Below are 13,641 nucleotides of genomic sequence, written 5' to 3'. Positions count from 1 at the left end.
AGGATATCCTTCAGGAGCATCCTTCTGGGGGGAATATTCCAGTTTTGCATTTCTTGCACTGGGCCAGACTGCATGACCAGGGAGAGTTTGCTTCCAACACGCTTGACTTTGTCGTCCCCCCCCCCCGCCCCCCAAGTATATGCTGCATGCAGTTTGCCCCACAAATTGCAGGCCCCAAAGTGCTTTGCAGCGGGGTCGATAGACGCTTGCTGAAGCAGGACAAGGAAGGTGGCTTCTTGTGCACAATTATCGACTTGGTTGAAACAAGGCGCTCTACTCCTTGTCGTTCCCAGGTGGCATTGCTGGCGGCATCGAGATCTGCATTACATTCCCTACAGAGTATGTGAAAACCCAGCTCCAGCTGGATGAGAAGGCCCATCCCCCGCGCTACAAAGGCATCGGTAAGTCTTCATCCGGTCGGGCCAGAAGCCGCCAGGTTCTTCCACTGAGCGGCTATTTATTTAAAATATTTACATGCCGTCCTATCGCGAAAGCCTCAGGACATAAATGAAATAAAATACAACATGGATAAATTACCAACCCACACTGGCTGCAGTTAAGAACATATAGGAGGCAATATTAAAACTTATTAAAATATTGCTGAAATAAAAAGGTCTTAACCTGGCGCCGAAAAACAAATAACGACGGTGCCAGGCAGACCTCTCTGGGGAGTGCTCTCCATCCCCACACCCCAAGTAATTTCCACAAGGGGGCCAAAAGCCTATTTATTTATTCAAAGCTTGTTGTATGCTGTCCGGAGGTGCCGCAGCACCTCTGGGCGGCTCACAACCACAAGATAAAGGCACAATAAAAACATAATAAAACACAGTAAAAACAATAACATACAGCAAAAATACAAAGCCAAGGTCTTATGGGAATTAGTTATTAATTTTTTTAAAGGAAGGTCTTTGCCTGGTGCCAAAAAGAAAGTACGGAGGATGCCAGGTGCATCCCCAAGCTGGTCTGGTGGAGGGGGGGGGGTTGTATAGAAGAGAACAGTGCCATACTTTACCATTGACTGAGCCAGGACCACGAGTTGGCATTGTTTGCACGTACCTGGGCCTGAACTTTGGCAAGGGGCCCACTGCTGATCCCTGCATTCTCCTGGCCTCACTGGTGTCCGTCATTGATGTTGTCTGTTCCCCCAACTCCTCTAAGCAGCTGTTCCCCCCTTCAGGAGGATGCCCACTGAGGGTATCTTGCTGCTACCGTACCCCAAACGGTTGGACCATAGGTCTGCCTGGCGCTGCAGTGTCAACGCTGGACAGGTGTGGTTTTTCTGGAAGAACAGCCTTCCCCAAGCTGGCATGCTCCAGATGTATTGGGTGACTGCCCCACAGTCCCCCATCTGGAGGGCAGATCGAGGTCGCTGAACTATAGTGGATGTATTTACTGGGAAAATAACAAGGATCCCAGTAAGGTTCCACAGGTGGTGTGGTGAACTTTCCCAGCATCCAGAAGCCAGGATTGCTTCTGAAAAGCTTTCAGCTTGTTAGAAAGAGTGTCAGAGCTGCCTATCCCAACGATTCTGCAGAGAAGAGCTGCTTTTGCTGTGGAAGCAAAACTGTTGGCCTTGCTGAAGCAGCGCCACAGCTACCCCCGGTCCCCTGGGGTGGGAAGGTCAGAGCTTGTGTACATATTGACAGCCTCTGGGGAGAGAGGAATTTGACTAAATCCAAGGCAAAAGGCATTGGCTCTTGGGGGAAGGGTGCCTTGCTTGCCCATGTTTTTGGAGATCCATGGAGTGTCTCCTAGCCTATCCCAGGAATCTGTACAGCCGCAGATGCAGGGAGCGTAAGCTTTCTTTTGCTTGTTTATGCTTATAGTTCCTCACTGAATCAATGTTAACATACGTGGTTTTCTTTCGCCTGCGTATCCCTGAATCTGGAAGCAAGGTGGCTTGGCTGGCCCAGGCTCCTGGGATTAATACGCCAGCACACCTGGAGGGTCCCGCACTGGAGGAGGCTGTTCTAGGGTGCCCAGCCCTGCTCCCAGACCAAAGATGGGGCCTCTGGAATGTGGGGCATGTGTGCTGTTTCTCTCCCGTGCGCTCTCCTTGTTCAGACACTTAACTCCTCCCCCAAACCTTGGCCAAAGAAAATGGAGATGGGCAGGTTCCCTGTTGGAGGTCATTATCTACCACTCTGCTGCTTTCCAGGTTGCCATATTCTTGTGTGTATGGTTGGTCCTTTAAGCCTGATAAACGTGATTTTCCAGTCACCTTAATTGCTGACCCATCGTGCACCAGGGCAGCTGCATCAACCATGTGGTGACCGGAAGGGGGAGGGTGTGGGGGGAACTGAGTGCAGCGGCCGATTCGTCTCCTAGACAGAGGCCCAGCCGAATCAGTAACAAAGATGGCTGCATTCCAAACTTGCTGGAGCGAGGCTGCACGATAACCGCCCGGCTGACTTTTCGTTCCGTCTTTGCACACGCCCTACTGCAGCATGGCGTGGCTTTGGGCTCCGGAACTCACCTGGCCGGGCTGCCCCCTTGCCGGCAGCACGGTGGAGCCATCCTGGCACCCCCCTCCTGCTGGTAGGCTCGCCTGTCTTTCTGCCCAGCCCGGCCCTGGGCTCTCCGAGGTGTTGAGCAATTCCCCGTGCCAAAGGATGGGAGGTGGAGGGTGGCCGAGGATATGTGAGGTGTGCGATTCAGAAGGAAGCAGGACAGCATTGTAGTTAAAGGCTGAGAGGTCTGCACGTCGGAGGTCCTTCCGGATGCAGGTGTCCTTCCACGTCATGCAGGAATCTTGCAAAAGTGCCAAGCAGCGAAGGGCACAGCAGTAACGAGCGCTCTCTCTTGCCTCTGCTGCCGTTCTTTCCCCCCTCAGCGGACTGCGTGAAGGTGACCGTCCGGGACCATGGAATCAAAGGCCTTTACCGCGGTCTCAGTTCGTTGGTTTATGGCTCCATTCCAAAGGCTGCCGTGAGGTACGCTCTTTTGGGGTTTCGCTTTGGGGGTGCTGAAGTTGGAGCCGAGGGGGCCTTATACTACCCCCCCCCACACACACACACACACACTTTCCCCTTGGTATACTTTTCTGGGGAGGGCAGAAGATCAGAGGTGGCGCTTCTTAGTTGGGAATAATGAATGTGGCTGGGCTTCCGCCTACCCTTGGGCAGGAGCCCCCTGCGCCTTTTCCTCTCTGGTCACAGACTGCCTTCCTTCCCCCGCCAGGTTCGGCATGTTTGAATTCCTCAGCAACCACATGAGAGATGCGGAGGGGAAGCTGGACAGCAAGCGAGGCCTCCTGGCCGGCCTCGGGGCTGGCGTGGCTGAAGCTGTGGTTGTGGTGTGCCCTATGGAAACAATAAAGGTAGGCCCCCCAGAAGCCCTTGCGGTGGGCTCCGTTGCTGCAGGGAAGAAGCCCTGGCCTTGTTTTTCTCTACTCTGCTTTGAACAAGAAGTGGGGGGTTTTGCCTGTGCTTGACCACTAAGGCCTGGCTGCTTGTGTTTAATATATTTACATCCTGCAGTTTTCCCTATCCAAAGAACCCAACCTGCTTATGCTGTTGTCATCCTCCATTTGCTCTTCACAACAGCCCTGTGAGGTAGGCTAGGCTGAGAACCAGTGACTAGGTCAAAGACACCCCCTGAACTTCATGGCTGAGTGTGGACTAGAACCCAGGTCTCTCAGGTCCCAATCCAACAATCTCACCATTACACCACTGTCTGTCTGTCTGTCTGTACCTCAGCCCCATTACAGGTATAATCTGATTATTATTTTTTGGACAGTCCAGTTTAACAGAAGAGAGGGAGGCTGGAGACAAAACACTGAGAGTGATAGTACAGTGCGGAAAGGACCGTAACCTCTCTTGCTTCTCTGGTTTTCTTCCTGCACAGGTTAAGTTCATCCATGACCAGTGTTCCCCACAGCCAAAGTATCGGGGATTTTTCCACGGAGTACGGGAGATCATCCGGGAACAAGGTGAGGCGCTGAGATCACCAGTGGCGAGACATCACGTCCCTCTTCCATTGCGTGGATATCTTTCAGCACTGGGATCCTTGGAAATGGCTACGGCTAACGATCCATGGACCAGAATGGAGCCAGTGGATCCTCTCTTGCTCCGGGAAGCGGGGCAGGACTGCATGAGTGGAAGTGGCGGTGAAGCCGACTTTGGCCAGTCATTAGAATGACCCTCCCAGCAGTCAGAGCTGTTGGGCAGGGGAACAAGCAGCGGGGGGCGGGGGGGGTGATTAGCTCTCTGCTGCTCAGGGTATTTCAGGAGAGGCCATCTGTCAGGATGCTACAACTGCAGGATCCTACCATGTGAGTTAGGCGGATCGCGTGACCACCAAGCTCTTGCATAGCTCTAGCATTTTACAAGAGAGCAAATCAATCAATCCTGAAGGAAATCAACCCCGACTGCTCTTTAGAAGGTCAGGTACTAAAGCTGAAGCTCAAATACTTTGGCCAACTAATGAGAAGGAAGGACTCATTGGAAAAGACCCCAATGCTGGGAACAATTGAAGGCAAAAGGAGAAGGGGGTGGCAGAGGGTTGAGGTGGCTGGATGGGGCCACTGGAGAGGTGGGTGTGGGGTTGGGTGGACTCCGGGGGCTGGTGGAGGACAGGAGAGCCTGGAGGAATGTTGTCCATGGGGTTGCAAAGAGTCAGGCACGACTTTGCAACTGAACGACAACATTTTACGATTCTAGCAGAAGTTGCCTCTTGTTAACCCGCAAACAAGGTGAAGTTTCAAGGATCATCGCAGCTCCTTAACATCCACAGGTTTTGAAGGTTCATGCCTCAGTCTTTCCCCAAACTGCTCCCCTGCAGATGGAATTCAAAATAAACCCCTCTGCATGTTTATAGCACAAAAAGGATCTTGCTTTAGATTCTTCTGGTGCCACCAATGCTCAGACATAACATCCAAACGGATGTTGATGGGGAAGCCATCTTTCTCATGAGTAGATCTGCGTTTTCTCCCCTGCCCCGTGCTTTTATACAAACAAAAATGCCAACAAAATATTCATGCTAGGTGGTTTGGGGCCATTTAGGGACATTTTGAAAGACTGCAGAGAGTGGACAGGCATGTGGGAGGGAGAGAGGAGAAATAACAATGTCCGTTGCGAACCACATAAGAGCTGTGTGTGGACATGTGTGTGCTGGAAGTTTCTCTTTCCCCCCTGCTCCGTTCATCTTAATTTTGTTGTTGTTGTTGTTGTTGTAGGCCTCAGGGGAACTTACCAAGGTTTAACGGCAACTGTCCTGAAACAGGGTTCGAATCAAGCCATTCGCTTTTTCGTCATGACGGCTCTCAGGAACTGGTACAAAGGTATTTGGAGCCCAAATTTGATGCGTGGTCTTACCAGTTAGAGCACCCTTTTGTATTATGCCTTTGCTCCTACTGAGTAAGTGCTGAGCAATGTCAGAGTCCAAAATCCACTAACTGGGAGATTTTATTATGGCAAGACAACAAATATGCAAGTTACCACCACAGGAACCTGTTTGGATTTTCCTTTCCGCACTGGTGCCAGTTTCCCTGGTGCAGCTAAGAGGCTGAGTGGGAAGATTTCAACCCTCCCCGCAGCTCTGGGTTAGCAAAGGGTTAACCACACCTCCTGTGTCTCATGTCCTAGTCTTCCTTCCACTTGATATAGACAGGTACCTCCTGTTATCCAAAACAGAGTCCTGAAAAATGCAATTACACATTTTAAACGCCACATAGCTGATCTGGTTTACAGATCGAAATAACCCAGAGTAGGGGTTGAGTATGCATTGTTGAATCCTGGGTTATTGTTACATGCGAACCATGGGGAACTTTGGTTTGTTATCTGTGAACAACCCTGGAAGAGAACCCATGGTTTGTTGTTGGGTTGGAAACCCTGGCTGGTTTATTCATGGGTTATGTGTGAACCCAAAGCCTTGGATTGTTCATGGGTTGTTTTGCCAGGCCACAAGACAGCAGGCAAGAGTGGTGCGCAGCAATCCAGCTGCTTCACATCCCAGTGCTGTGTAGGCATTGGGAAATAAGGTAGGAGCAGGTGAAGAAGAAGAGTCAGACAACCCACAAATCAAGAAAGCAACCCAGGTTTTGCACAATTCATGGCTAAACTCTGGGCAGGGCTACAGCTCAGACTCGGCTTGTTGTTACGTGTGCACAAGCTGTAAATTATGCTTTGTAGCCAAGCCACAAGGGGGTGCTGCTCACCCAACTCTGTCCTTTGTCCACAGTGAACAGTTTGTGTGCTTGGATCCTCTCTCCCAATAACCCAGGCTGTCTTATTCCTCCATTTTTAATTTTTAACTTCTCTTGAGGCAGCTGTGCTGTCCTGATATCTAGCAAAATAAGATCTAAGCTCAAATAACAGAACAAAGTCCCACTGTTAACTGGAGCAGATCAGATATGGGAAGAACTCGACTCTTTCTTCCTGGCTCTTGAGTTCAGTGGCAGCTCTCTGTTCCTTCTGATAATACTTTTGCCTGTTTTTTTTTCCATGTTTTTGTATCGTTCCCACTGCATCAGCAACTGAGCTGCAAGTAATTGAGACAGAATCAAAGTTGTGTGAGATACACTTTGTACTAATAGTTAAGTCTTGAGAATGGCAGTGTGGTGTAGTGGTTAGGGATGGCCTTGGACTGACTCTGGTTCATATCCATGCCGAGCCAGATATTACCCAGTTATCGTTTGCAACGCCACCTACTCTTCCGAGGTTGTTGAGAGGGTTAAACACCTGAGCTGTTCAAAGGAACACCAGGATCAAAATGTAATAAAAATGAAGTACAGAAAGCTGATGCTGGAAGGGCAGTTGAAAGTGGAGTCCAACTCACAATCTGCCAGATTTAAGTTGAAAGCCAAGACCTGGAAGACCTGTTGGAGAGGAACCAAGGTGTGGGCTAGAAAGATGGGTAAAATCTTTCTGAGTAGGGTCCAAAGGCACGTGCGGTTTCCACCATGTTGAAGCTCAGCAGGTCCGAGGCTGTCCTGAGCTTGGAGGGGAGACCCCCAAGGAGCTGCCTGTCACCATCTTGAGCGGGTGGGATTCAAATATAATAATTAAATAAAATGATGTAAGCCGGGAGATGTTCTGCAGTTGTGTTACATCTTTCTACATCAATAAACTGCATTGTGCCCTTAATTTCATTTGGTAACAGAATCCTTAAGCACAAGCCAAACCGGGTGGCTGGAATAGACACAGTGGCACTCTTTATCCATTCATGCTGTTATTCTGAGAATTACAGGAGTCATCCAGGATGCTTCATGGTGAGGATCCCTGTTGTGGGTGACGTTCAGCACCATGGGTAGCTCCTATCAAGCGATGTATACATTTATATCAAGCTCTGTAAACAAACATTGCAATGGGTAAAGAGCCCCAACGACACACAAGTCACCAGCCTCCCTTGAACACAGAACTAGGCAAATCGAATAGCAAAGATGTCAATTGCTTTTGTTACTTGTTGATTAATCTTATATTGGGGTGGGGAACCTCCAGCACATAGACCTGATCTGGCCCTCAGAGGTTCTTCTGCCAGCGGCCCCAGGGCTCCTGACTCTGTCTCTCTGTTTTCCCCCATCTGATCCACCCGCCTGCCTCTGATCCATCAAGGGGACAATCAGAACAAGGTCATCAACCCCTTCATCACCGGGCTATTCGGGGCTGTTGCCGGAGCAGCCAGCGTCTTTGGGAACACCCCACTGGATGTGGTGAAGACCAGGATGCAGGTATGTGCTTTACAGGGGCGGGCGCCACTTTTGTTCAGACCGCGTTCTGCCGCACGGGGTTGGCTGCGGTTGAGGGCACTCTGCAGCAAGGTGCGAGTGTGCACTCGGTCGAGTTCAAGGGAGAGTCTAGAAGGCCAGGGTCAGGATGACGCCGGCCGCCTCTTTAAGAGGCACGTGCTGGTTCTCCACTCTGGAGGGACCCAGCCGAAATGGCTCGTAAGCCAGCAAGATTTAGACTCAGGCAATCTGGGTCCTAGTCCCCGCTCAGCCATGGAGCCAACTGGGTGACTTTGGGCCAGTCACAAGCTCTCAGCCCAACCTACCTCACAGGGGTGTTGTTGTGGGGATAAGATGGAGGAGGAGATGTAAGCTGCCTTGAGCCCTTTGTAGGGAAAAGGCAGGATATAAATCGATAAATAAATAAATAAATAAAATAAGATTTGCTGCTGCAGCAGCGGCTTTTTAAGGATGCACTAGGCCAGCTTCCCCTTAACTGGGTGTCTTTCCCCGGGGCTGGCAAACTGGCTTGGACAATTTGGGAAGGGGCAAGGTTCTGCCCTGCAGCCCCTGCTTTGCAGCCAGATCCACAGACTGTTTGAAACAAGCAGATCAGAGCTGGGAAGCCCCATCTCGGGTCTCTGTCATCCTTCTCACTTGGTCCTGAGGCTGAACTCAGTGGTGCGATGAGCCGGGCTTGTGGAAGCGAAGTGTGGAGCTGCGAAGAAACTGGTCCAGCGCTTGGTCTTTCGCCTCTTTCCAGGGATTTTATTCACTCCGCGTGGCTGATGCGCCCCTTTTCTCTCTTTCTTCGCAGGGTCTGGAGGCACACAAGTACAAGAGCACCTGGAACTGTGCCTATCAGATCATGAAATACGAAGGACCCCTTGCGTAAGTCGGGCACACGCTTCTGTTTCTTGGAGAGGGGCTTTGAGGATCGGGGCAGGCTAAGGCAGGGCTCAGGAACCTTTTCAGTCCTGAGACCAGATTGCTGCACCCCTCCTCTTCCCTGGGGTCTGGATGACGTCAGGACTCAGGCCCCGTCCTGTGATGTCCCCCTGCCTCCTTGCCACGATGTCACAAGTCCCTTGTCAGATTGCTGGCTAGAGGGGCTGGTGCCAGAATCCCCCACCTGGGCATTCCCTGTTGGCTTCCTGACCAGGTCGCCAGTCGGAGGAGCTTTCCTCCAGCCACCGCCTCTGCCAAGGAGCCAGTTTTGCTCCGCCCGTGGGCTCCTGGGGGGAATGGGGCCATTACTTCCAAGACCCTGTTGGGCCAGATGGCAAGCCCGCAGGTGCAAACCGAGCCACGTAAAAACGTGCCGTTCGCTTTTGGAGTGAGCGGTGATGTTCGCAAACAGCAGGAAAACATGGTGAGCATTCCATGGTGTGCGGCTCGTCCTGTAATCTGTGCGTGGTGGTTGATGCCCGCAGCAGAGCCGGGGCTGTGTCTTCTCCTCCTCTTCGCCATGGCACCCACTAGCTCACCTTGCTCTGGCCAGGCGGCGGAGGGGACGTGCCGGGCCAACTTGCTGTTGGTTGTCCGGCGGTCAAGTCAGCAAGAGGCGGCCGAGCTAAGGAGGAGGATGAACAGCCGAGGCCACTGGTGGCGAGAAGGTCCGCTTTCTGGGGGAGGAAACCTCTCGAGGGCTTGTTGCTGGTCTCAGCTCTGTCCTCCCCCATTGTCTTGCGTAGGTTTTACAAGGGCACCATCCCCCGCCTGGGTCGGGTCTGCCTGGACGTGGCCATCGTGTTCATCATCTACGACGAGGTGGTCAAGGTACTCAACAAGGTGTGGAAAACGGACTGAGCACCGGTGGTGGGCGGTGTCGGCGTCTCACCTGCCAGGCAACAGCTGGGAAAAGGCGTGACCACAGAAGGCATTCTAGGGGGCGGTTCCCCCTCCTCTCTTTACAGCGCCACGGGTGAACAGGACACGGATCAAGCCCCCCCCCCCCCCCCCCCGGCCTGCTGTTTCCATATCAAGCTTCGTAACACTTATTTATCGGAACGAACTGTGGAGAATTTCTTTTTAAATTATTGATTGTACGATAATAGGAGCAGGGGGGATTTGGGCAGGGAGGGGACAGAAAGGTGAGGGAAAGTTTTCATGTGCCATTTCTGAGTACGCCGTTTTCTGCCAACTTTGGGGGCTGGGTTGTGGGGAGAAAGAAAACACGCATGGACACACACACGGCTAGGCCAATGCAAGCTCCTTTTCCCCGTTTAGAAAAGAAATGAATTTAGGATGGCGATGTTTTAGTGTTGCTTTTAATGTTTCGGTAGCACGATTTCTGCCTCTTCCGCCAAAGGGAAGCCACATTTCGGTCGTTAGGTCGGAAAGCTCCCCAGTGACTACCGAAAGTGTGCATCTGGCCAGGCGTTGTGGTCAGCGAACCGGCCAGGGAGGTCCAGGGAGCTGTTGACTTGCTCCAAGAGTCAGCCTCCCATTCCGAAACACCTGACGGAGCGTGGCAGTGTCAGAATGATGGCTCTTCGGTGGCTGGCCATCCCCTTCTGATAACAGCGCAGTTGCGGAGTGGCTGCTGCAGGCAGAAAGATGGGTTGAAAGACAGTGACCAAAAACGTAACGCAGAATACATTCCGTGAGTCATTCCCCAGCAGGTTCCTCTGATTAGCATGAATCAGAAGCAGGTGCGCCTTTTTTTTTATTTTTTTAGGGGATCAGACTCTTGTGAGGGGAGCAGAAGCGTTTCCCACAGTGGGAGTGTGACCGGGTGAGGCTTTCCCGGCCTCGACCATGAATGCTGGGGGAGCCCTTGCCTGTGGGGCAGGATCTCACCGCTTGTGGTGGCTTGGCTGGCTGAGAGGGCAGCTTAGGCAACCCCCGTGCAGAGTCAGGCCACCTGAAGGACCCCTGTGTCCTCTGGTTGGCCCTGGCCACTCTGCAGAGCCCTCCCCCCTCCCACTCCCACGGCCAATGCTCACTTTTGCTACGCTTCTCCCTGTGGCATTTTGGTTCATGCGCACTGAGCATTTTGAGAATTGCTCCCCCTGCCGGGTCCTCACTGAAGGCCTTTCTGTGTCTGTCCACACAGCTGCTTTCCCCACAGCACAAATGCATTCCATGCAATTCTCGTGTTTACATTTTTTTAATGGAGGGAAGCAAAATTAGGCCTTAAAAATGGAGAAAGCGGCCGAGCACCCCCTCCCCATTTCCGCTTCTTGATATCCGCCAGACAAACGAAGGATCCCCGTAAAGAGTCCCTCCTTCTCTAATCGTGTTTCGTCTCCCTCTCCTTGGACACTTCCTGCTCTTTTCTTTTGGTTTGAGGGCCATAACGAACCCATCCATAAGACTGAGACTTCGACACTGACTCTTCGTGCTTGTGCCCTGTCGCAAAGGTACAACAACCTTGACTTTTGGGCCCAGGTGCCAAGAGAACTCGCATGGCGATTCCATGACAGATTTGTGCCAAATTTTGTACCTTCTTGTCTCTCTTGCTTCATGTGTGGGTCTCTCTCCCACATGTTACTTGTGTAGGAACAAGTACAGCCCTCTTGTTGATTGAGGGAATGGCCCATGGGGGGAATCAAGGCAGATCTGCTTTGCCCGCTCCCATATTTTAAAGTATCTTTGAGTCACAAATGAAATAAAATGATAAGCTTAATGTTAGGAAGTTGGACTGTGCCAAGTCTTCAGCTTGGTATATCCACCCAAACTTAGACAACAGAGGTGGGCAACTTTGGGTGGTCTTCGGGCTAATTTCCGCCCCCTTGCTGCTGCTTCTGGCCCGTGTGGGTGGGCCGAGCTCTTGCAGGCACCATCGGCGCCACAGCAACCGTATAAGCGGGCAAACCACTGCAGGGCCCCCAGAAGGCCCAAAGGAGCTCAGTTGTGACTTTTCTAGGACTTTGTGCTGGTAAGCCACTCATTCCCTGCCTGCCCCAACCCCTGGCCTATGAGCATCTTGGCCACAAGCACCAGATCTTGCTTTTTAAATTACTGCACCAAAATTGAGATCCCAGGCCGTGTCCCTCCGGCATTTCTTCCCTTCCTCTTCCGTGCCCCAGCCATGTGTGGTGGTCTGTACCTTCTGTTGCAAGAAGGGTGGGCTCCAGTGGGCAACTGAACAAAGCCCAGCATCCTTTCTTGTGCTGATGGTGCAGCAAGCCGAGGCAGATGCCAGGGGGTTTGGGGCTCGCGCTTGGCCGTTCAAGGATTTCTTATCTCGCCCTTGCTCGAGTCAAATGTTTTTGTTTTTTACTGTCATACTGTATGCACTGGCAGCCCTACGCTAGAATGATTCTGGGATTTGCAAACTCTCCAGCCAGAACGCCAAGAATAAAAACCAAAGTTGCCTGTTTAATAAAGTCACGTGGCCATTTTGTTTCATTCCGGAACCTTTGAAGGACCCCCTGCAGCCCCATGGACGTTATTCCCAGTCCCCATGTGCGTGGAAACCCAGGAGGGGAGATCTGACTTTAAAGATCTTTAAAAGTGATACAAAGGTCTTATTAATAGAATGTTTCTTAGCCATGATTTAATCGCTGCCTTTAGGTCGAACCTTTAAGTTCAGGAGCAACGTGGCTGTGAATAACTGTTGCTGGCGAAGAGGAAAGGCAGGCTGGAATGCCTGCGTGCAGATTTTGTTGAAGAAATTGGGGGAGCAGATGCTGTTGTGCTCTGACCTGGCACTGAGGTCCTTAGCATGGACTGCTGCATTGAGTGACCACTTACGCACAGTCGAAAGAGTGGAAATGTGTCTCTCCAGATTGGGAGAGCTGATCTGCACAATCCTACGCAATCATCTCGGCGCAGAGGTGCATGTTTAGAAGGACTGTTGCTTAAACAGAAGGACAGATCAGCTTGCTATCCTTGAGAGACCAAGCGCTGGACCGGGTTGGCTCTTGAGTCAGCTCCCTGGCATTGTTGGACTGCCATGCCCATCATTCCCAGTCAGCATGAGACTTCTGGGCATTGCCATCCAATACATCTGGAGGGAGTCGGGTTGTAGAAGACTTCGGTGGAGGGTGCAGTGGTGCAGCTAGGTGGTTTTAGATGAGACTGTTTCTATATCCCTGATACGTTAGAACCACCACAAAACTGCAAATTCTCACTTCGGGAGAAGCTCTGAGGTGGTGCTGTTTTGCATTTTAAACTCATTTGGAAGCATATCCTAACGGGAGAAAATGGAATTTGTTTCCACAGTGGCCATTTTCCAGGTATTCATGCGCCCTCTAACTCCTGCCCCAATTCTCAGAATGTGTGTGGTGTTGCATTTAAACTCATTTAAATCATAGTCCTATCATGAATGCAGGGATAAATGGTGTGTGCTGGTGCATTTTGCTGTTCGTGTGCCCAAGACTTTGGCCACGTGGTTTAGTCCTCGCTGCACCACTGGAATAGAAACCTTCCCTTCAAGCCGGCCACTGCAAAGCAAGCCCTGTGGCCGCTCTGCCCGTACCAAACCCCACACGGTGCCACTACATTGCCAGCTGCCATGCAGTGCAAACAAGGACTATACTCGGACTCCAGCGCTGCACATACAATGGGATTCTCCTCATCAGCCACCGTGACAAAGATGAGAACCTGCTGATGAAGCAGTGAGTCGGCCTGCCAGATGAGGCTCGGTGGCGGGAGAGCTGGAGGCCATTTTCCGTTCGCAGGATGTAAAAACAAGGGGAGAGGTGCAGATGCCGGAGGCGATCCTGTTGCAACTTGCTACTGGTACCACGTTGCATGTTTTGCGTACACTGCCTTGGCTACCAGCACATCTCTGTCTGGTGTGACCTCAAGGGAGTTGGCACAGCATGATGGCGAGCAGCCAAACTGCAAATAAATTGCACCCTTTTCATCTGGCATTTGGGTCTCTCTCTCTCTCTCTCTCTCTCTCTCTCTCTCTCTCTCTCTCTCTCTCTCTCTCTCTCTCTGCCTCTCTGCCTCTCTCTGCCTCTCTCTCTCTGCCTCTCTCTCTCTGCCTCTCTCTGCCAGCTGGATGCATGGATGGGTGG

The 13,641-nt window shown here is 51.7% G+C and overlaps 1 protein-coding gene across 1 annotated transcript in view; it reads left to right on the top strand.

The window, feature by feature from the left end:
* Window positions 1–12,000, top strand: part of SLC25A1 (solute carrier family 25 member 1) — a 34,480-nt gene extending 22,480 nt beyond the window's left edge. The window contains exons 2-9 of the mRNA XM_044440718.1: window positions 294–401; window positions 2,834–2,933; window positions 3,181–3,319; window positions 3,847–3,931; window positions 5,177–5,281; window positions 7,554–7,669; window positions 8,484–8,557; window positions 9,361–12,000. Of these exons, the coding sequence (XP_044296653.1) occupies window positions 294–401; window positions 2,834–2,933; window positions 3,181–3,319; window positions 3,847–3,931; window positions 5,177–5,281; window positions 7,554–7,669; window positions 8,484–8,557; window positions 9,361–9,475 (842 nt within the window). The 3' untranslated portion in view covers window positions 9,476–12,000. The remainder of the gene's footprint in view (window positions 1–293; window positions 402–2,833; window positions 2,934–3,180; window positions 3,320–3,846; window positions 3,932–5,176; window positions 5,282–7,553; window positions 7,670–8,483; window positions 8,558–9,360) is intronic.
* Window positions 12,001–13,641: the final 1,641 nt, after the last annotated feature.

This window comes from Varanus komodoensis, unplaced genomic scaffold, assembly GCF_004798865.1.
Source record: "Varanus komodoensis strain SLA01 unplaced genomic scaffold, ASM479886v1 scaffold38, whole genome shotgun sequence".
Lineage (NCBI taxonomy): Eukaryota > Metazoa > Chordata > Lepidosauria > Squamata > Varanidae > Varanus > Varanus komodoensis.
The sequence above is the reverse complement of the archived record's forward strand: the minus strand, read 5'-3'. Positions and strand labels throughout refer to the sequence as shown.